The sequence below is a fragment of the Pan paniscus genome, chromosome 4 (genome assembly GCF_029289425.2).
Source record: "Pan paniscus chromosome 4, NHGRI_mPanPan1-v2.0_pri, whole genome shotgun sequence".
In the NCBI taxonomy this organism is placed as follows: Eukaryota; Metazoa; Chordata; class Mammalia; order Primates; family Hominidae; genus Pan; species Pan paniscus.
Genome location: NC_073253.2, coordinates 105,977,972 through 105,999,434, shown reverse-complemented (window position 1 = coordinate 105,999,434; position 21,463 = coordinate 105,977,972). Strand labels below are relative to the sequence as shown.

The 21,463-nt window shown below is 37.2% G+C and overlaps 1 protein-coding gene across 6 annotated transcripts in view; it reads left to right on the top strand.

Moving 5' to 3' along the window:
* Nucleotides 1-21,463, top strand: part of TMEM232 (transmembrane protein 232) — a 335,529-nt gene that overhangs the window by 6,888 nt on the left and 307,178 nt on the right. The window contains exon 3 of one of the 6 annotated variants that reach the window (XM_055112526.1): nt 10,839-11,190. The exons of 2 other annotated variants lie outside the window; for them this stretch is intronic. In XM_055112526.1, coding sequence (XP_054968501.1) covers nt 11,161-11,190 — 30 coding nt within the window. In that variant the 5' untranslated portion in view covers nt 10,839-11,160. Of the gene's footprint in view, nt 1-4,848; nt 5,034-10,838; nt 11,191-21,463 lie in introns of those variants that run through there. 3 more of the 6 variants (XM_055112527.1, XM_055112528.1, XM_055112530.1) reach the window with 3 other exon arrangements.

The following is a 21,463-nucleotide window of genomic DNA, read 5'->3' as shown; positions in this document are numbered from 1 at the left end:
CTAGTGGCATTTTGCCTTTGCCCTAGAGATTTGTGGAACTTTGAACTTGAGAGAGATGATTTACAGTATCTAGTGGAAGAAATTTCTAAGCAGCGAGGCATTCAAAAGGTGACTTGGGTGCTGTTAAAAGCATTCAATTTTAAAAGGGAAACAGAGCATAAAAGTTCAGAAAATTTGCAGCCTGATGATGCAGTAGAAAAGAAAAACCTATTTTTTGAGGAGAAATTCAAGCCGGCCACAGAAATTTGCATAAGAAGCAAGGAGCCTAATGTTAATCCCCAGACCATGGGGAAAATGTCTCCAGGCCATGTTGGAGACTTTCACGGCATCCTTCCATCACAGGCCTAGAGGCCCAGGAGGAAAAAGTGGTTTTGTGGGCTGGCCCCAGAGTCCCCATGCTGTGTGCAGCCTAGGGACTTGGTGTCCTGTGTCCCAGCTGCTCCGGCCATGGCTGAAAGGGGCCAGTGTAGAGCTTGGGCTGTGGCTTCAGAGGGTGGAAACCCTAAGCCTTAGCAGCTTCCATGTGGTGTTGAGCCTGCAGGTGCACAGAAGTCAAGAATTGAGGTTTGGCAACCTCTGCCTAGATTTCTGAAGATGTATGGAAACACCTGGGTGCCCAGGCAAAAGTCTGCTGCAGGGGTGGGGCCCTCATGGAGAACCCCTGCTAGGGCAGTGTGGAAGGGAAAGGTGGGGCAAGAGCCCCCACACAGAGTCCCTACTGGGGTACTGACTATTGGAGCTATGAGAAGAGGGCCACCATCCTCCAGACCCCAGAATGGTAGGTCCACCAACAGCTTGCACTGTGCACCTGGAGAAGCTGCAGACATTCAATGCTAGCCCGTGAAAGCAGCCAGGAGGGAGGCTATAACCTGCACAGCCACAGGGGTGGAGCTGCCGAAGACCATGACCTGGAGGTGAGACCTGGAATCAAAGGAGATCATTTTGGAGCTTTAAAATTTGACTGCCCCAGTGGATTTCAGACTTGCATGGGCCCTGTAACCCCTTTGTTTTTGGCCAATTTCTTCCATTTGGAATGGCTGTATTTACTCAATACCTGAACCCCCTTTGTATCTAGGAAGTAACTAGCTTGCTTTTGATTTTACAGGCTCATAGGCATAAGGGACTTGGCTTGTTGCAGATGAGACTTTGGACTGTGGACATTTTGGTTAATGCTGAAATGAGTTAAGACTTTAGGGTACTGTTGGGAAGGCGTGATTGGTTTTTAAATGTGAGGACATGAGATTTGGCAGAATGATCTGGTTTGGCTGTGTCTCCACCCAAATCTTAACTTGAATTATATCTCCCAAAATTCCCATGTATTGTAGGAGGGACCTGGGGGAAGTAATTGAATCATGGGGGCCAGTCTTTCCTGTGCTATTCTCGTGATGGTGAATAAGTCTCACAAGATCTAATGGGTTTATCAGGGGTTTCTGCTTTTACTTCCTCCTCATTTTTATCTTGCTTTCACCATGTAAGAAGTGCCTTTCACCTCCCGCCATGATTCTGAGGCCTCCCTAGCCCTGTGGAACTGTAAGTCCAATTAAACCCCATTTTGTTCCCAGTTTTGGGTATGTATTTATCAGCAGCATGAAAACAAACTAATACAGTATCAAATAGAAATTATTTACAATTAAGTTATACACTCCATGGCAAAACTAAACTGATATCACATAATATCAAAAATAGTTAAGAAATTGTCATCTAGAAAGTTGTTAAATTACAAAATCAATATTAATTCTAATGCAACAGTTCAAACTGATAAATATTTTTTCATGGCTATAGTTTTTTCCTGTGATTCACTTTTGATGTCAGATTGTTTTCCCTGGAAAATCAATTCTAATCTAGGAGGGTAATTGCAGTATTATGGACTAATTTGAATCGTGGCAGTGAAGATGCTAATAGCCTTGATTCCAAGCAACTGGAGGACTGAAGCTTAAGGTTTGAGAAATATGATTGAAGAAAATATAATGCATATTTTAAATTGTGTAACTTACTAATAGTTTCATCTCTTTCCTGACTTTTTAATGAGTACTCACTAGGTAGATTTCTCTAGGTAAAATTTTGATAAGTGCTATATAAGAGCACTCAGAATGCTAAGGAAACATTGAAGGATGTCTTCTAAGTTATCCTGAGAGAACAGTCGTTGTGTTGGAAGGCTTCTAAAATGAGGTGTCTTCCAAGGTGAATGTGTCACTTTGGTTGAAGATAACAGAAACTCAACTTGTTACTTTAAACAGAAGATTTGACAGGATAATCAGGGTTTATAGAATTGATGGAAGGCTGTAAGTCGAGGATTGAAATGGACAGGAAAAAAAAAGTGCTGTTCTAGAGGACCAAGAAGCAGGAGGTACCACAACTATCTTTTGGCAGGAAAATATGTAAGGGTGCTGCTATCATGGCCCAAGGCACAGTTATTGCTACTTTCATCTTGATATTATCTGCTAAAAATTCAAAATCTTAAACTAGAACACATACTTGGCCAAACTTCTGTCATATTCCAACACAGAGTTCTGAGAAAATATAATCTGCCGTTTTTGGCTTTTGTAGTGGATGATGAAACACCACTTCCCATTCATATTACATGAAGAATTCCCCAGGTAGCATGGAAGGGTGATTGGATTCTCCAGATCCAAAATGTTGACAAATATCTAACATCCGAGTCTTGATACGAGAGTAAGCATTTACCTGGTGTCTGGTATTAGGGAGCAGGGGGTGGTATGTGTTTGTGTGAGTTTGTGGCAGCAGTTGAGGAGTGAGTGGGCAAGTGTATTTTCAGACAGAGGAAGAGCATGCATGAGGTTATTAAGAAACGAGAGCTCATGATATGTTTAGGAAACTTAAAATATTTTTTAATTGATTACATAGCAGTGGAAAATTTTTAAAACTAAAGAAGACTGGGCCAGGCACGGTGGCTCATGCCTTTAATCCCAGCACTTTGGGAGGCCGAGGTGGGTGGATCACCTGAGGTCAGGAGTTCGAGATCAGCCTGGCCAACATGGTGAAACCCTGTCTCTACCAAAAATACAAAAATTAGCCAGGCGTGGTGGCAGGCACCTGTAATCCCAGGTACTCGGGAGGCTGAGGCGGGAGAATCGCTTGAACCGAGGAGGTGGAGGTTGCAATGAGCCGAGATCGCTCCATTGCACTCCAGCCTGGGGGACAAAAGCGAGACTTCATCTCAAAAAATAATAATAAAATAAAATAAAGAAGACTGGTAAAAAAAAAAAAAAAAAGAAAAAACTGGGCAAGTAGGCAATGATATAGTTTCTGAAAGCATAATTGTGCCATACTAAGGGGTTAGGATGGTTTTGACATGCTTATTTTCCTAATTGCTAATTAATGGCCATTTTAGGATTATATATATATATATGTATATATATAATAATTTGAAAAAAATTAGATTTGTCTTGTCAAAACTTCAATGTAGATGACTAATTAAAGGGAGAAAGGGGAGGTATGACTTTATTAGATTTATTTTTCTTACATAAATTTTCTAAATATTCTTGTCATTTTTTAAAATCATTGTGGGTCTCCTATTAGCTTAATATTATTGTGACTCTAAGGTTATACCAATATTATCTTAAAATTATTTAAAATTATTTCCTGTTTTAAGTTTCATTCCTCTGAGATTTATTCTTGCTATGGTATGAGATAGTAGTTCATCTAGACCTCTTGAAATTAAAACAAGCAAGCCCCCAGGCTATTATTAAATACCACAGTCTTTACATTTTTATTTTATCTGGATTATGGTAAGCACTGTTGATATTCTAGGATTTGTTCTCTCACATATGTAGTTTAAAGTCTTTGTCAATTTCACTTTTCATTATTACCTTTAACTTACTGATCTTCTAGGAGTGATACGTCAGAGAAGCCTGAGATCACATATTGTAATTTCTGTTTTAAATATAAAAATGCACTCAAAAAACAAAAAAACTTAATTCTGAATCAAAGTATTTCAAGTTAAATTTTCTTTCAAAGTTTTAATTTTTTAAGGCAGGTCATTTCACAGGACAATCCCTGTATATTACATTTTAGTATTTTTTTTTCTTTAGATGGAATCTCGCTGTGTTTCCCAGGCTGGGGTGCAGTGGCATGATCTCGGCTCACTGCAACCTCCACCTCCTGGGTTCAAGCAATTCTCCTGCCTCAGCCTCCTGAGTAGCTGGGATTATAGGTGCGTGCCACCACGCCCGGCTAACTTTTGTATTTTTAGTAGAGACGGGTTTCACCATGTTAGCCAGGATGGTCTCGAACTCCTGACCTCGTGATCCTCCCACCTTGGCCTCCCAAAGTGCTGGGATTACAGGCATGAGCCACCGCGCCCGGCCTACGTATGAATTTAATCATAAATGCCCTTCCCCATTCTTCCATATAGTATGTTACACTGGTGAACCTTTGTAAAATATATACAGTTGCTCGTTAGTAGACATAGGAATTCTACAAGGATTTTTAAAGGACTTATATTAGATAATTCTATTGCATACTACCTTTAAAAATAGGCGTTCTTTTGTGTTTAAATTCGCCCTCTGGTGGTTAGTACATAGCAGAACATTCTAGGTGCTTTGTTTACTCACTGACGGGTGCTGAGGACACTGGCTGCTCCAAATTTTCTATGTAAAAAGAACTTACGAACGGCAATTTAATTTAAAGACATAGCTACTTTTGCTATGATAGGAGTGCTGATTTGTTTTGGGGGAGCAGCATTAAGACACTGAGGAGACATTAAAGCACTGTGAAGCCACTTCTTGCCGTGGCTTCTTGCAGGATATGCAAGTATGTACAATATTCGAAACAAATCATTACTATGTTCTTTAAAAACGAATAAAGGTCTTTCACACAACATTGCATTTATTCTTTCGAAATTGAACACAAATGTGGTGGAGACGGGACAGGGCAGGTGAAAATTCACTTAGAAGTCCTGATTGGCTAAGCCCTGGTCACGAGACCGTAAAAGAGCAACGTCTGTCTCTCAGAGCGACTCCCACAGCGTCCTTAGCAACCAGCCTTGGTTCCCAGCGGCTCAGAGCGCAGCGGTGAGTGATTAAGAGGTCCTGCTTCAGATGATTTGGGAGCTCAGGTTATTGTCATATTCACCATCCTAGGGCAACTGAAAGACCCACAAAGATCCTCACAGGGGAATACTGAGCCTCCTTTCTCAGGGTCCCATAGCTTTGTTAGAAGAAACACTACTCGCAACCCCAGGCTGGGCCTGCTATCTGGGCCCCTCCTAAGAGTCTAAGCAGTCCATCCTGGAAAAGCCACCAGGTCGTTTGATAGGGGAAGCTTTTTTGTTGGGGAGAATAAAGGAGGTGGGAACTTTCTTATTGCTATGAATAGGGAAATTCATTTAATCTCCCCTGGACTCGCTTATCCTGGGGCAACCTTGAATTCAGAAGACCAGTCTTCACACATCCTCTGTGGTTGGTGAAATTGCACCTTTTTGATTTTTATTTATTTATTATTTATTTAGTATGAAGACTCTTTTGGACTTCAAAAGAGAAGGTTCAAAAATTTGGCGCTCTGTGTGTGTGTGTGTGTGTGTGTGTGTGTGAAAGAGAGAGGAGGGTATATTGGAGATGTGTAATAAAACAATTTTTAAAAGCCGTTAATCTTGAGAAAAATATCCAAGTTGTCTATTAGAAAAATTTCTAGGAGGGGATAAGACTGCAGTAAGAGTCTCTTATTTACCTTACCATCTTAACAGTATGTCTGAACAAATTCTATCATTTGGTTGGTCAAATAATTTGCTTCTTCAGGTTAGAGTCTAAATCTTGTATTCTCTAATGCATGTTACCTTTCCAAAGTCTTGATATAATTTTAATATTATCTGTTTTTCAGAAATTGTCTTTTAAAGTATACATTTTCAACCTCATTTTTATTGGAACTTTAAAAAAATACATGAAGAATTACTAGTAAAACTAAAAAAAGAAATCTGGGTCTGTGCCAGGTTGCAGATGAACTGCCAAGCACCCAGGCAGACTGCTGGAGCCATTTCATGAGCTGAAACATTTCTCTTTAAAGTATAAATATTCTTGGTTTGGGTAATCCGCATACATACTTGATTGAAGGTAGCAGATTTTTATTTCACTAAGACCTATTCTGCACGAACCCTTATGATCTTAATGAGTAGTGCTATATTCTTGCTGAACGTCTGATTCATTATCAGAATCATTCATTGTTATGATAAATTTGATAAATGTTCCTGTCTTGAAGTTCATTGTCCGTCCAGAGCTCCTGGTAAAGTGTCTGCTCACAAATGCTTAACATTTTCCAAAATGTGTCCTGTATGTAGTTCTAGGAGATGATGTTCTAAAGATTTCTTTAGTCAATAAATTTTAAAATACTACATGTCACACTGCTACTCAGAGAGATGTAAAGTATATATGAGCATATTAACACTGAGAAATCTTAGTATATGCAAACCTACTTATTTTTGTCTAATCCAGTGGTTTCTCAAACATTTCACAACAGAAAGCTTTTCGAGGTAGTTTCATCCCAAGAAGCAGTATTTTACAGAATGTATTTTAGAAATTAATGTTCTAAACTATATATCACACTTCTTATTTTTGCTTATATTTCCATAAAACCAAATGAATTCATTTCTTTAAAATGTTTCCTGCTGATTCATTACAATACCAAAGAAAACAAATCTCTTTAAAAAATATACCACCTTAGTAAATTATTTTATTCCTATTACTTTCATTGCATTTTCAACAGTAATATAATAAATCACTTGCTAAATCTATATCGACTTTAGGATTACTAGCTTCTTACTGTAACATGGCAAGTTTTTTTGTTGAAACCATATTTTTAACTTTATAATATTTATTATGTAGCAGGTGCTGTATACCTATCTGGTGAATGAATAAATAAAAGATAATTGATTTCTCTTTTAGAGTTCCTTTCTGCAGAAGACTAGTCATGTAACTATTTGGTGAATGAATAAATAAAAATAGTTGATTTATCTTTTAGGATGCCTTTCTGCAGAAGGCCAGTTAAATGATCTTAACAGTAGTCCATCAGAAAAATGATGAGAACCTAATCTCATGGCAGGGGCCGTGATCTAGGATTTGATTCCTGATTGTTTTGGGAAGTTATAGAGAGCATGGAATTGAGGATAACTCTGAAATTTCTAGCTTGTCAGTTTGAGTGATTATATTAACTGAGATTTATTAAAATAATACTGGATTAAGAGCAGTGTTTAGGGACCTGAAATGAGAAAATAACAGTTTAAGTTATAGACAGTTTAGATGTTTCAAGTACTCGTCTTTGAGCTGGGTGCCCAGAATTCAGTTGGAAAACAAATCTAGAGCTCAAGAGAGGTCAAGATTGGAGGCAGGTGCTTGGGAGTCATTGTTCTACAGTGTGGTTTACAGCATAGGAATGGATGGCATCGACTCCAGAGAGGTGAGAACATGAAGAGAAGGGTATTCTGGCCACAGGACTGATATGAATATTGAAAGATATAAAGTATGTGAAAGTACTTTGCAAACAATAAAGTCCCATGCAAGAGTTATTATTATTACATTCCAGAAGGCTTACTGAAGAAATAGGTTTGAACTAGGGTTTTCAGGAAGGTGTGAGATATCCTAGGATTGTATTTGATGGAATATAACAGAAACTCGTCTCCAACAACTTGACTAAATAGGGATTTATTTTCTCAAATAACAAGAAGTCAAAAAGTAGGAATCTCAGAGTTTTTGTGGTTCATCTCTAATGCCATAAATGTTCCAGGCTTCTGTCTTTGTGTCCCATCATCTTTGTATGTGGTTTTCATCTTCCTGGTCATCTCTTGATAGCAAGGTGACTGTTCTATCACCATTCTTATGTCTATCATCCAGGGAGGTAAAAGAAATTGGGAAGGGACAAGGAAGAAGGTACTGTGCCTCTATCATGAAAGTGAACTTTACCAACATCCCCTACTAAGCTTTAGCTAGAACTCATAGTTGCAAAGAAAGCTTCAGGAGAAATGTTTTTTAGCCAGAGACTTTGCTGCTCCAAACAAAATTAGGGTTGCTTTAATAAAACAATGGAAGAGTGAATATTGGATAGGAAGCTAGTGGTACCAAGAGATATAGCAGTCCCTAGGAGTATAGATGATAATGTATATAGGGAGAGTTGTGTAAACAGAAGTAATGCTTTGCTAATAGCTAACAGTCTATACAGATTTTGAGATTTTCAGGATACTCATTTAGAGTCTAATTTAAACATAATGGTACCCATGGATAATAATCTCAGTAGGCCCCCAAATATAAACAACTTGTGATCAATGTACTAGCCAAGAAGTAGCCATGATTTATTGTATTTGAACTCTATTACATTGATACAAAAATATAATAGATATTTTGCCAAACAGGAAAACACACAGCCCCACCTGTCTCTTACATTTGAGGTATGTTTCTGATTGAACACATAGACTTCAGGTTATGTGTCAACTGGTCTAATGCCTTAAAGGAATTTCAATTAAAAACAATAACCACTGCCAAAACTCACAAAGGAGAAAATAGATAATCTGAATAGACCTATAACTATTAAAGAAATGGAATCAATAATTAATAGCCTTCCAAAACAGAAAGTACCAGGCCCAGATAGGTTCACTGGTGAATTTTACCAAACATTTAAGGAAGAAATTATATCAATTATCTGCAAGTTTCTTTCAGAAGATAGAAGCAGAGGAAATACTTCCTAACTCATTCTTTCAGGCTAGCATTACCCTAATGCCAAAATAAGACAAGGACATTATAAGAAAAGAAAACTACAGACCAGTATCTCTCATGAAAATATATCCAAATAGCCTCAACAAAATATTAGAAAATTGAATTCAACAGTAAATACAAAGAATTAACTCTGTGTCTACTTCTGCTCCTGGATTTGTTCACTTCCACTAACATACAGACAGATACACAAACAAGCATATAAAAAGTACTATGGCTGTGGTAGCCAGCCTCTAAGATGCTCCCAATAATCTTTGCCTCTTGACATTCACACCCTTTTGTAGCTCCTACTCACATTGAATCATGGCCCTTCTGTATGACCAATAAAATGTGGTGGCAGTAAAGTAATGATACAGGCTTTGCAAGGCTAGGTATAAAGGTATTTAAGCTTTCATCTTGGTTTCTTGGATTGTTCTCTCTGGGGGAAGCCAGCCTCCATGAGAGCACACAGGAAGCTCTGAGGAGACGTCCACATGAAGAGGAACTGAGGCCTGCTTCAACAGCCAGTGTTTACTTGACAGCCATGTAGTGAACAAACCACCCTGGAAGTGGATCCTACAATCCTAGTCAACTCTTTAGATGACTGGACTGACTGAACTTAGATGACTAGCTGACTGACTGACTGAACCTGCAGCTGCCATTTGACTGCAACTTCATGAGAAACCATGAGCCAGTTATACCCAGCCATGCCACTAACAAATTCCTAACCCAGAGGAACTGTGAGAGATAATAAATGGCAGTGAGTTTTGGAGTGATTTGTTATACAAATTAGATAATTAATACAACAGCCAAGCCTTTTGTGAGTTTATTTTTCTAAAGATGTAGGGGAAAAGGTGATTTCATTGTAAGAACTTTATTTCTGCCATGTCCTTTCTTCTCTCATTCTGTCTTCCATTTCCACCCTACCACATCTCTATCTTCTGCAGCCTCCCACTTAACCTCCAACCCCTGACAATGTTTTATGTGATATCAATAAAATACTGCCCTGGAATTCAGCACTCTAATGGTTTGGCTGCTGCAGAAATAATATTTTTATGTGTTTTAAGAAGTGATTCTAACTATCAGGGGCAGTGCCACCTGCTAGGCAACATAAATGCATGGATGTGCTTCTGCTTCTCTCCCATAGCTGCCTCTTCTGAGATTCCTTTTTCTAAGCCACCCTGGGATTCTGATGAATAAAATTATATTTTTCCTTCTTGTTTAAACGATGTCTTTCTTATTCGGATGTCTAATATACAAAACAGGTAAAAATGGAGCTGCTCTGGTCAGTCTAGGGAGGCAGACGCACCCCCTCTTACTTCCCAAACACTAACACACACAGATATATATATATATACACACACATGATACGCAGACTCACACATCTCACACATATGATAGCTTATGAGTCATTTCTGTGGAACATAGCTTGAAATTCAAAATTCTAGATCAGTATTTCTCAAGGCAGGAGAGGTTGTGATACTGTTATCTTGAGAACAACAGTTCTTTCTTATGGAGGTACTCTCTCGGAATTGAGGAATATATTTAGCAACCCTGGACCCTGGGCACTGAATGTCCGTTATCAGAACCCTAGACATTATGACAAACAGAAGCACATCCATGCATTTCTAGATGTTACCTAGAAGGTAGTATTGCCCATGATAGAACCACTTCTTAAAAGACGCACAAAAAACTTGTTTCTGTAGCAGCCAGACCATTAGAAAGCTGAATGTCAGGGCTACATTTTTTTGGTGTCACACAAAATCTATCAGTGTTTGTTGTAATGTCACATGTTTATATTGAGTGTAAAAGACTGCCCCATGAAACTGTTTATTATTTTTACATTCAGGAGGTTATTCATTACATTATATTCTATCTTCTTTATGATGGCTTTAGAAAAATTGTCTTATAACTTTACCGGGAATAACTTTTTCCCCTGCAACTAGTTTGTTTTTAAGCAGTAAATTGTGGCTTTGAGCATTATTTTAAGATGAATGTATACTATACCTTTAGCAAGTGAGTATATATGAATTTGGGGAATAGATTTTGTATGTTCATCTCACTATATCTCACTTTCTTACCCTATTTTGTTCTTACCTATTTTTTCCAGTTTAAAATTTAATTTTCTCTTATATTTATTTTTAGAACTCATCTGAAAGATTTTTTATAAATGACAGTGCATCAACAGTTGAGCATGTGTTAACGTGGAGTGGTATATTAATAGAAAGAAGCATAATATAGCACAAAGCACTCAGTCAAGCTTCTAGTCCAGAAAGCGTATGATTTTATCTGAAGTAATTTTGAATAAATTTACTTGAAAGCAAGCTATTCTATATGAGAAGCTGGGCCAAATGTTGATTTGGACAAAAGTGAATGTAGTAAAATGGGAAAAAAATCCTGAAGGCTGGCATCAAAATAACTCTTAAACAATGAACTATTACAGAGATTTCCACTTGAGTCATGACTCATGCCATCTTCCCCTCAAGTGCAACATAAGGTAAGCTGAACTTTGTGCAGATGTGGCCAAGATGATGGGTCTCCCTCTCCCCTAAGCTTCCAATCAAGGGTTACTGTATCTTATTAGTAGGGGCAGTCTGCCAGCATTTCTAATCCCCTTCAACTCAAATTTAAAAGACTAATTTCCTGGTGATTGTGGCTGAGAGGCTGGGGGCTCCCTTACTTCACCCAGTCTTCTTCATGCATAAGAAAGAGGCTTTATATTAGGTTCAGCAAGACAAGAATATTGATACCCTAATTTCCCTCGTTGCAACTTATTATAGGGGAGAGGTTTCACAAGAGAAGAGGCAAGCCAAGAAGACTGGAAGCTACTGCTCTGCTCAGCTCCTAGAATAGTGGCTTGGAGACTGCCCAGGGGAAAAGGCAGTCTGTAAGAAAAAACTCTGAAATCTTCCCCAAAGAAACTAACTTTATTTGAAACATAAGGTTCAAGCCTAATGCTGCTCTTGAAAATAATTTCTTCTCTAAATTAAGAGCAACAAGCTGAACTTCAGGACATCTAGTTCACCAGCGAGAACCAGAACAAGGGACAAGTAAGAAGAGCCCTTAAAACTGTCTCTGCCTGAATTTAATTGGATCAGACTGCTGAGCAATTTATACTCTAGAGCATTTTTTAAAACAATAGAGTAATTAGTTGATAATTACTGGAGGCTAATGGGCTGGCATGTAACACAGAATGAGGCACACAGTTTAACAGACAGAGTAGAGAAAAAGACAGAGAGCCTTGCCAAATTCACTGTCATCCCAGGGTGACAGTGTGAATGCCCAAGGCTGTACCCTCTGAAGAGTGGCATCAAAAGCTTCACAGAGTGGAACAAATATAATTTACTAGAATATCCTAGCCAAGTCACAAAATAAGCAAACAATAACAAAAACAAGCTCAGAAGAGGGAGGAAGCAAATCTGTACCCAGAATTGCTACAATATATTCCCTAAAATAACCAATTTCCAACAAAAAAATTTAAGACATCTAAAGAAGCGAGAAAGTGTGACTCATATACAGGAGGGGGAAAAAGCTGCAAAAACTGCCTGGAAAGAGGACCAGATGTCAGATTTATTAAAGACTTTGAAATAGCCATTATAAATACGTCCAGAGAACTAAAGGAAACCATGTTTAAAGAGGTAAAGGAAGATATGAACAGAATGTCTCAAATGGAGAATGTCAGTAAAGAGAAAAGATTGAAATTTTACACACGTGCATAATTATATATGTGTGTGTGTGTATGTATATATAGCACATATATATGCAGTACATGACTGTGTGTATATATACACATATATACATATATATACATATATACACATATACATATGTATATACACACACGCAGCCATGTACTTCATAGTATTTCAGTCAAAGATGATTGCATATATGACAGTGGTCCCATAAGACTATCATGGCAAACCATAAGGCCTAGGTGTGTAGTAGGTGCTACTATCCAGGTTTGTGTAAGTAGACTCTTTGATGTTTGCACAATGGCAAAATCGCCTTACAACTCATTTCTCAGAACATATCTCCATCATTAAGTGACATATAACTATATAAATGAACTATATTCCATGAAATAAATGGAAATTCTGGAGTTGAAATTTATTAGAGGGTCTCAATCATAGATTTGAACTGGCAGGCTAAATAATCAGTGTACTTGAAGATACAATAATAGAGTTGAGTGCATTCAAAGAAAAGAGAAGAAACAAAATGAAAAAAATGAATAGAACCCTTAGAGAAATATGGTAACCCTTAAGCACACCAACTTTCATGTAATGGGAGTGTTAGAAGGAGAAGAGAAAGAGAAAGGAGTATAAAAAATATTCAAGGAGATAATGGCAAAAAAACTTCACAAACACTAAAAAATATTAATCTTCACATCTAAGAAGCTCAGTGAACTCCAATTAGGATAAATACAGAAGAAATCCACTCTCAGACGTTTCATAGGAAAAATGCTGGAAGCTAACTGCAAAGAGAAAATCTGGAAAGCAGCAAGAGAAAATGACTCATCACATACAAAGAACATAAATAAGATTAACAGCTATCCAGAAATGCTTCTCACTCATCACATACAAAGAACATAAATAAGATTAACAGCTATCCAGAAATGCTTCTCATCAATATAATTTTGCAATTTAATATTTTTACCTTAAGATGTATTCTGTTTTGAAAACTTCATAATAATCCTGGTATGGATACCGTTCTTAATCACCTATCTGAAAGCCTTGGAGGTAGACTTTTGGAATTCAGATTTTTTCTGATTTTTAAAATGATAACACAGAATATCCCCAATAAAGTCTATCTAGCATGGCATTCTATAATCAAATACATAAACATATTTGCAAACAAATATATGTAGATTTATACTAAATTTGACAAATATGTATATAATTTTAATATTACAGTTTATATAGAAATAAACTGACAAGTGAAATAATTGGATAATTAAAGACCAAAAATATTCAGATCCTTCTTAGTTCTAAGAAAAATATTCAATATACTTTTAAACACATACTGATTTGAACTAAGTTAAAGACCTTGTATTAGTCCATTCTCACTGCTATACACATACTACCTGAGACTGGGTAATTTATAAAGGAAAGAGGTTTAATTGACTCACAGTTCCACATAGCTGGGGAGGCCTCAGGAAACATGCAATTGTGGCAGAAAGCAAAGGGGAAGCAAGGACCTTCACATGGTGTCAGGAGAGAGAAGAGTGAGGAGTGAAAGGGGGAGAGCCCCTTATAAAACCATCACATCTCCTGATAACTCCCTCATTATCATGAGAACAGCATGGAAGAAACCACCCCATGATCCAGTCACCTCCCACCAAGTTCCTCTCTCAACATGTGAGGATTATGGAGGTTACAATTCAAGATGAGATTTGGGTGGGGACAGAGCCAAATCATATCAGACCTGTATATAAACACAATGACTTAAATCGTACCTTAGGTTGCTTAAGGACATTGGGCAAGAGGACACATCAGTTTTGCTATCTTTGTTGTCAGATGGGATTTGAGCAACTTATGATGGGCTGGAAGCAGAATTACTGAGTAATGAGTTAATACTTTGATAGTTGGCCTTTTAAATGACTTTTTCAAGGATCATGTCAAATCAGCATGGGTCCAAGTATTAGCAACAGAGTAAATGGCGTCATTAATACTGAACTCATTCAGATCTTGGATTCTTGGACCTCTGTTAACTACAGCTAGCCCACAGTTAAAGAAAACTTTATACTTTTATTAATAGAATATAAAATTTCATGGCCATATGTCTTTGTCACGGATGTTACATTGTGTGTGTGTGTGTGTGTGGCGGGGGGTGGGGTAACAAATACTGAAAATGTTACTTTTTACAAGAGGACCAGGAGAGGATATAAAGAGCAGTTGTCTGAGAAGAATAAATTTTACAGTTTTTGTTCTAGTCCAGATTGCCTGTAATGACCTCATGTCCCTGGTACAAAGTGGTCTTTCAAGTAGTCTAGAAATACTCTGATTATCCCTACTTTATTGTCTGCTTAGTGATGGATAGACAAATTGCTGTATACTTCATACACTGTGTGCATTGGCTTTTTGTAATTACTTTCCAGTTTATCCTGTACCATTGCTACACACACAAAAGAAGCCAACCAGTGCTTAGTGTCCTTAAAACCTGTAGCTTTCCTTCCTCAGTCATGGTTAATGTTCTTCTAAAACATAGCACCAGTACAGAACTGTTTCTTCAAGTTTAGGACTAAGGTTAGTTGGCAAAAAGAGTGACAATCTGTAAAACAGGGATCCCCATAACCCTGGCCACAGACTAATGCTGTGGCCTCTTAGTAACCACAGCAAGAGGTGAGTGGTGAGTGAGCAAATGAAGTTTCATCTGTATTTATAGCCACTCCCCTTTGCTTACATTACCACTTGAGCTCTACCTCCTGTCAGATCAGCAGCAGCATTAGATTCTCATAGGAGTGCAAACTCTATTGTGAACTGTGCATGCAAGAGATCTTGGTTGTGAGCTCCTTATGAGAATCTAATGACTGATGATCTGTCACTGTCTCCCATCGCCACCAGATGGAACTGTCTGGTTGCAGGAAAACAAGCTTAGGGCTCCCACTGATTCTACATTATGGGGAGTTGTATAATTATTTCATTATTATTTACAATGTAACAATAATAGAAATAAAGTGCATCGTAAATGGAATGCACTTGAATCATCTGAAAATAATTCTCCCACCCCATCTATGGAAAAATTTTCTTCCACCAAACTGGTCTCTGGTGCCAAAAAGATCGGGGCCCCCTGCTGTAAAATATTTGAGGAAATGTATTCTGAGCCAAATATGAGTGCCCATGGCCCATGACACAGTCCTCAGGAGACCCTAAGAATATGTGCCCAAGGTGGTCAGGGTACAGCTTGGTTTTATACATTTTAGGGAGACATGAGGCATTAATCAAATACAATTAAGATATACATTGGCTTGGTCTAGAAAGGTGGGACAACTCAAAGCTGGGAGTGGTGGGTTCCAGGACATAGGTAGATTTAAAAATTTTCTGATTGGCAATTGGTTGAAAGAGTTATTATCAGTAGAAAGGAATGTCTGGTTTATAATAAGAGGTTATAGCGACCAAAGTTTTATCATGTAGATGAATTCTCCAGGTAGCAGGCTTCAGAGAGAATAGATTGTAAATATTTCTTATCAGACTTAAGGTCTGTGTTGATGTTAAATGCTGGCCAGCTTTCCCTGCATTCCAAAAGGGAGGAGGGTATAATGAGGCATGTCTGACCACCCCCTGCTTTCCATCATGGCCTGAACCAGTCTTTTAGGTTAACTCTGGAGTGCCCTGGCTGAGAGGAAGGAGTCCATTCAGATGGTTAGGGTCGAAGCGGGCTTAGAATTTTATTTTTGGTTTGCAGCTTTCATCAGGTATCACCTTAGAAAATGTATTAATGTAATTGTCAGCAGAATGTATTTTCATAAAGATATTCAGATATTTTATATCAAGAAGCTTCCTAACTTTCTACAGCCAATCTTTTGAATATTTACACTGACATTCAGTGTTCAGTTCTTCATGATCAATTCTGTCTTGTTTAGTGAGCCACAAATCAATCATTTCCTCTATTCAGTTTAGTATTATTTCTTATGTTCACTGGTCATTTACATTTAGTCTCTATACTTTTGCTTGCTTTTCTTAGTCCTTTTAATTACAAAATTTATTTATTCAGCCTATGGATTTTTTTTCATAATTTCTTTAATTACTGTTTCATCTCTATTGATTCCTTTGCTCCTTCATGAATGACCTAAATGACATTGATTTAGGCTGGTTAGATTACAAAACAATTAAAAACCTTCATGTTCTTTTATGGTTTTGAAGAGAAAGAATTGTATTTTTAGCTACTTTCAAATTTTAGGTATATTGTTTATTGGATAAAGTTATTTATATTCTTTGAATGAAGGGACAAAATAGACAAGGAACCCTGTTAAGAGACAGATATGTGTAAAATATGTCTTATTCATATTTAAATTTATATTTGTCTATTCTCTAGCTCTTGTCATACTTTTACAGAATGTGATATTAATCCAACTTTTTTCTTGGGTAATTCTCCTAAAATCACCCCAGCATTATCATGGAATTTAGGATCTTCAGATGTGATAATGTTAGTTTATAGGTCAGTCCTTTTTCTCTAGATTTAATTTCCTAAGGAAAGGCACCATATTTTAATTGTATTTGTATCTCTAAAATAAAGAAATCTCAAACATTATTATCACTTTTATGTTTTGTGAAAACTGAATCAAATTGAGTTTTCTAAATGACAGTCACTTAAAATGAATAATTTGAATTCTATTTGGTAGTGCTAAATATAAACTGGTCAAAAATCTTTATTTGTAGTTTGTGTGTGTGTGTGTATTTCACATTGTGTATTGGACATTGTGTCAACTAAAAGGTTAAATAACAGACATTACACCTTAAAGAAATTTTAAGTTAATTTTATTCTAAGCCAATTTCGAGGATTAATAGCCTGGGAAACACAAACTTACCCCAAACTGAGAATATGTCCTCGAGTGGGCTATACAAGGCACAGTTCTATTACACAGAAAATAGGAGAAGGGGAGCAGTGAAACAAAGGTGACATTCTTTCTATTTTGATTGGTGCTCAGAGACTTTATACACAAGATAAAGCAAATATGTGGTTACCACTGTATGTAGGGTTAATGAGCATATAGGTGTTCTAGTCTCTGGAGGGAGATGATTGATTATATCCTGTTTTATCTGATGGACAAGGTTGTAATCAGTACGTGTCAATGAAATGTTTGACAGCCTCCAGCCCTGCAGCAGGGAGTTCCAACTTGCCAAATTATACTCTCAGTTAACAGACAAGATAAACTTCCTGTGGCTCAAAAGTAAAAGGAGACCCAAGAGTCCATGGCAGGGTAAGGGGTGTAGTCACACTCTCTGTCCTTAGAAAGTATTGCAAAATTTGTTTTTCTGCAACCAAGTCAAGGAATAGTTCCTGAAAAACAATTGCAGCTGGGAATTCTTCAACTGACCATTAAAGACCACCTGATGCCAACCCACCAACCACCTGGAACCAGCCAACTAAGAGAGGCTGGTGATTTGGGGTTTAAGTCTTCCCATCAAGACTGTTCCTCACTGCCCTGACTACAGTTCTTTGCACTGCAGTTTGCCTTTATAATTTCTAACTCTCTGCCACCCAGCGTGGGAGTGCACTTCTGTTTTACAGAAGGCTGCATCTTCCCGATCTGAAGATTGATTTTTTTTTAAGAAGATAAAGCTGTCTTTTTTCTCCATAGATCTCCTGGTCTTTTGTTAACAAGCTTTAGTTTATAGGCCTAGTTTTTGTTATCTGTATGTCAAATCAGCAGAGATCTTGGGTCACTTATATTTTGTTTTTCAAATTTTGAAATGAATAGCTTTATTGCTTTAGCTCATAAACTTGTCTTATTTTTTTTTTCTTGTGGGTGCATAGTAGGTGTATATATTTATGGGACACATTGTATTTTGATACAGGCTTGCAATGCATAATAATCACAGTATGCTAAATGGGGAATCTATCTCCTCAGCATTTATACTTTGAGTTATAAACAATCCAATTATACTCCTTTAGTTATTTTTAAATTTATAATTAAATTATTATTGACTATAGTAGGCCCATTGTACTATCAAATACTAGGTCTTACTCATTCTTTATATATATATATTTTGCACTTATTAACCATCCTCACTTCTGTCCCACCACTTACCACCTTTCCCAGCCTGTACTAACAATCCTTGTACTATCTCCATGAGTTCAACTGTTTTGAATCTTAGATCCCACAAATAAGTGAAAACCTGTGATGTTTGTCTTTCTGTGCCTGTTTTTTTTTTCCGCTTAACATAATGACTATCCATATTGTTGCAAATTAGAGAATCTTATTCCTTTTTATGGCTGATTAGTACTCCATTGTGTGTAAAAACATTTTCTCTATCCACTCATCTGTTGATGGACGCTTAGGTTGCTTCCAAATCTTGGCTTTGTGGACAGTGTTATAACAAACATGAGAGTGCAGATATATTTTTGATATACTAATTTCCCTTCTTTGGGGTATATACACAGCAGTTATATTGCTAGATGTTATGGTAGCTCTATTTTTAGTTTTTTGAGGAACCTCCAAAATGTTCTCCATAGTAGTTGTACTAATTTGTATTCCCACCAAGAAGGTATGGTGGGCTCCCTTTTCTCCACATTCTCTCCAGCATTTGTTATTACATGTCTTTTGGACAAAAGCCATTTTAAATGGCTGACATTGTATCTCCTCCAGTGGGCTATACAAAACACAATATTTATATATTCTGATACATAGAAAATTGGAGAAGGGGAGCAGTGAAACAAAGGGGACGTTCTTTCCATTTTGATCGGTGGTCAGGGACTTTTTACACAAGGTAAAGCAAATATGTGGTTACCACTGTATATAGGGTAAAAGGTTTTGATTTGCATTTCTCTGATGATCAATGATGTTGAACACCTTTTTATATGACTTTTTGCCTTTTGTGTGACTTCTTTTGAAAAATATCTGTTCAGATATTTTGCCCACTTTTTGATTAGATTATTAGATTTTTTTTCCTATAGAGTTGTTTGAGCTCCTTATATATTCTGGTTATTAAACCCTTGTCAGATGGATAGTTGGCAACTATTTTCTCTTATTCTTTGGGTGGTCTCTTTGTTGATTGTTTTCTTTGCTGTGCAGAAGCTTTTAAACTTGATGTGATCACTATGTCTACTTTTGCTTTGGTTGCCTGTGTTCATGGGGTATTACTCAATAAATTTTTGCCCAGACCAATGTCCTGGAGAGTTTCTTCAAGGTTTTCTGGTAGTAGTTTCAGAGTTTGATTTTTTTTTTTTTTTTTTTTTTTGAGAAGGAGTCTCGCTCTGTCTGTCGCCCAGGCTGGAGTGCAGTGTCACGATCTCTGCTCACTGCAAGCTCTGCCTCCCGGGTTCACGCCATTCTCCTGCCTCAGCCTCCCGAGTAGCTGGGACTACAGGTGCCACCACGCCTGGCTAATTTTTTGTATTTTTAGTAGAGACAGGTTTTTACTGTGTTAGCCAGTATGGTCTTGTTCTCCTGACTTCGTGATCTGCCCACCTCGGCCTCCCAAAGTGCTGGGATTACAGGCGTGAGCCACCACACCCGGCCCAGTGTTTGATTCTTAAATGTAACTCTTTAATCCATTTTGGTTTGACTTTTGTATATTTCAAGAGACAAGGGTCTTGTTTCATTCTTTTGCTTATGGATATCCAGTTTTCCCAGCACTACTTATTGAAGAGACTGTCTTTTACCCAGTGTATATTCTTGGCACCTGTGTCAAAAATGAGTTCATTGTAGGTGTGTGGACTTGTTTCTGGATTCTCACTTTTGCTTCATTGGTCTATGTGTCTGTTTTTATGCCAATACCATGCCGTTTTGGTTCCTATAGTATAATTTGAAGTATATTTGAAGCTCTGTAGTATAATTTGAAGTCAGTTAATGTGATTCCTCCAATTTTGTTCTTTTTTCTAGGAATAGTTTGGCCATTCTGGGTCTTTTGTGGTTTCATATAAATTTTAGGATAGTTTTTTTCTATTACTCTGAAGAATTTCATTGGTATTTTGATAGGGATTGCATTGAATCTGTAGATTGTCTTGGGTACTGTGGACATTTTAACAATATTGATTCTTCCAATCCATGAACATGAAATATATTTCCGTTTTTTTGTGTCTCCTCTTCAATTTCTTTCACCAATGTTTTGTAATTTTCATTAGAGAGATCTTTCATTTCTTTGGTTAATACCTAGGTATTTAATTTTATTTGTACCTCTTGTAAATGGAATTGCTTCATGATTTCTCTTTCACATTCTTCACTGTTGGCATATTGAAATGCTACTGATTTTTGTGTATTTATTTGTATTCTGCAACTGTACTGAATTTGTTCGTCAGTTCTAATCGTTTTTTGGTGAAGTCTTTAGATTCTTCCAAATACAAGGTCATATCATTTGCAAACAAGGATAATTTGATTTCTTTCTTTCCAATTTGGATGCCCTTTGTTTCTTTCTCTTGTCTGATTGCTCTAGCTAAGACTTCCAGTACTATGTTGAATAACAATGGTGAAAGTGGGCATCCTTGTCATGTCCCAGATTTTAGAGGAAAGGCTCTTTCCATTTTTCCCCATTCAGTGTGATACTAGCTGCAAGTCTGAAATATATGGCTTTTATTATGTTGAGGTATGTTCCTTCTATACCCAGTTTTTTCAAGGGTTTTTATCATGAGGGGATGTTGAATTTTATCATAAAAGGATGTTGATTTTTATCAATCATCTCACCAATTGAAATAATTGTATTGTTTTTGTCCTTTATTGTGTTGATATATTGTGTCACATTGATTGATTTGCATACATGGAAGCATCTTTGCATCCCTGGGATAAATTTCTCTTCGTCATGACGAATAATCTTTCTAATGTATCATTGACATTGGTTTGCTAGATATTGTTGAGGATTTTTGCATCAATATACATCAGAAATATTGGCCTGTAGTTTTTTGTTTTTAATATGTCTTTGTCTGATTTTGCTGTGAGAGTAATACTGGCCTCATAGAATGAGTTTAGAGATATTCCTTCCTCCTATATTTTTTGGAATAGTTTGAGTACAGTGGTATTCTTCTTTAAATGTTTGATAGAATTCAGCAGTGAAACCATTGAGTCCTGCACTGGAAGACATTTTATTATGGATTTGATATTATTGCTTGTCATTGGT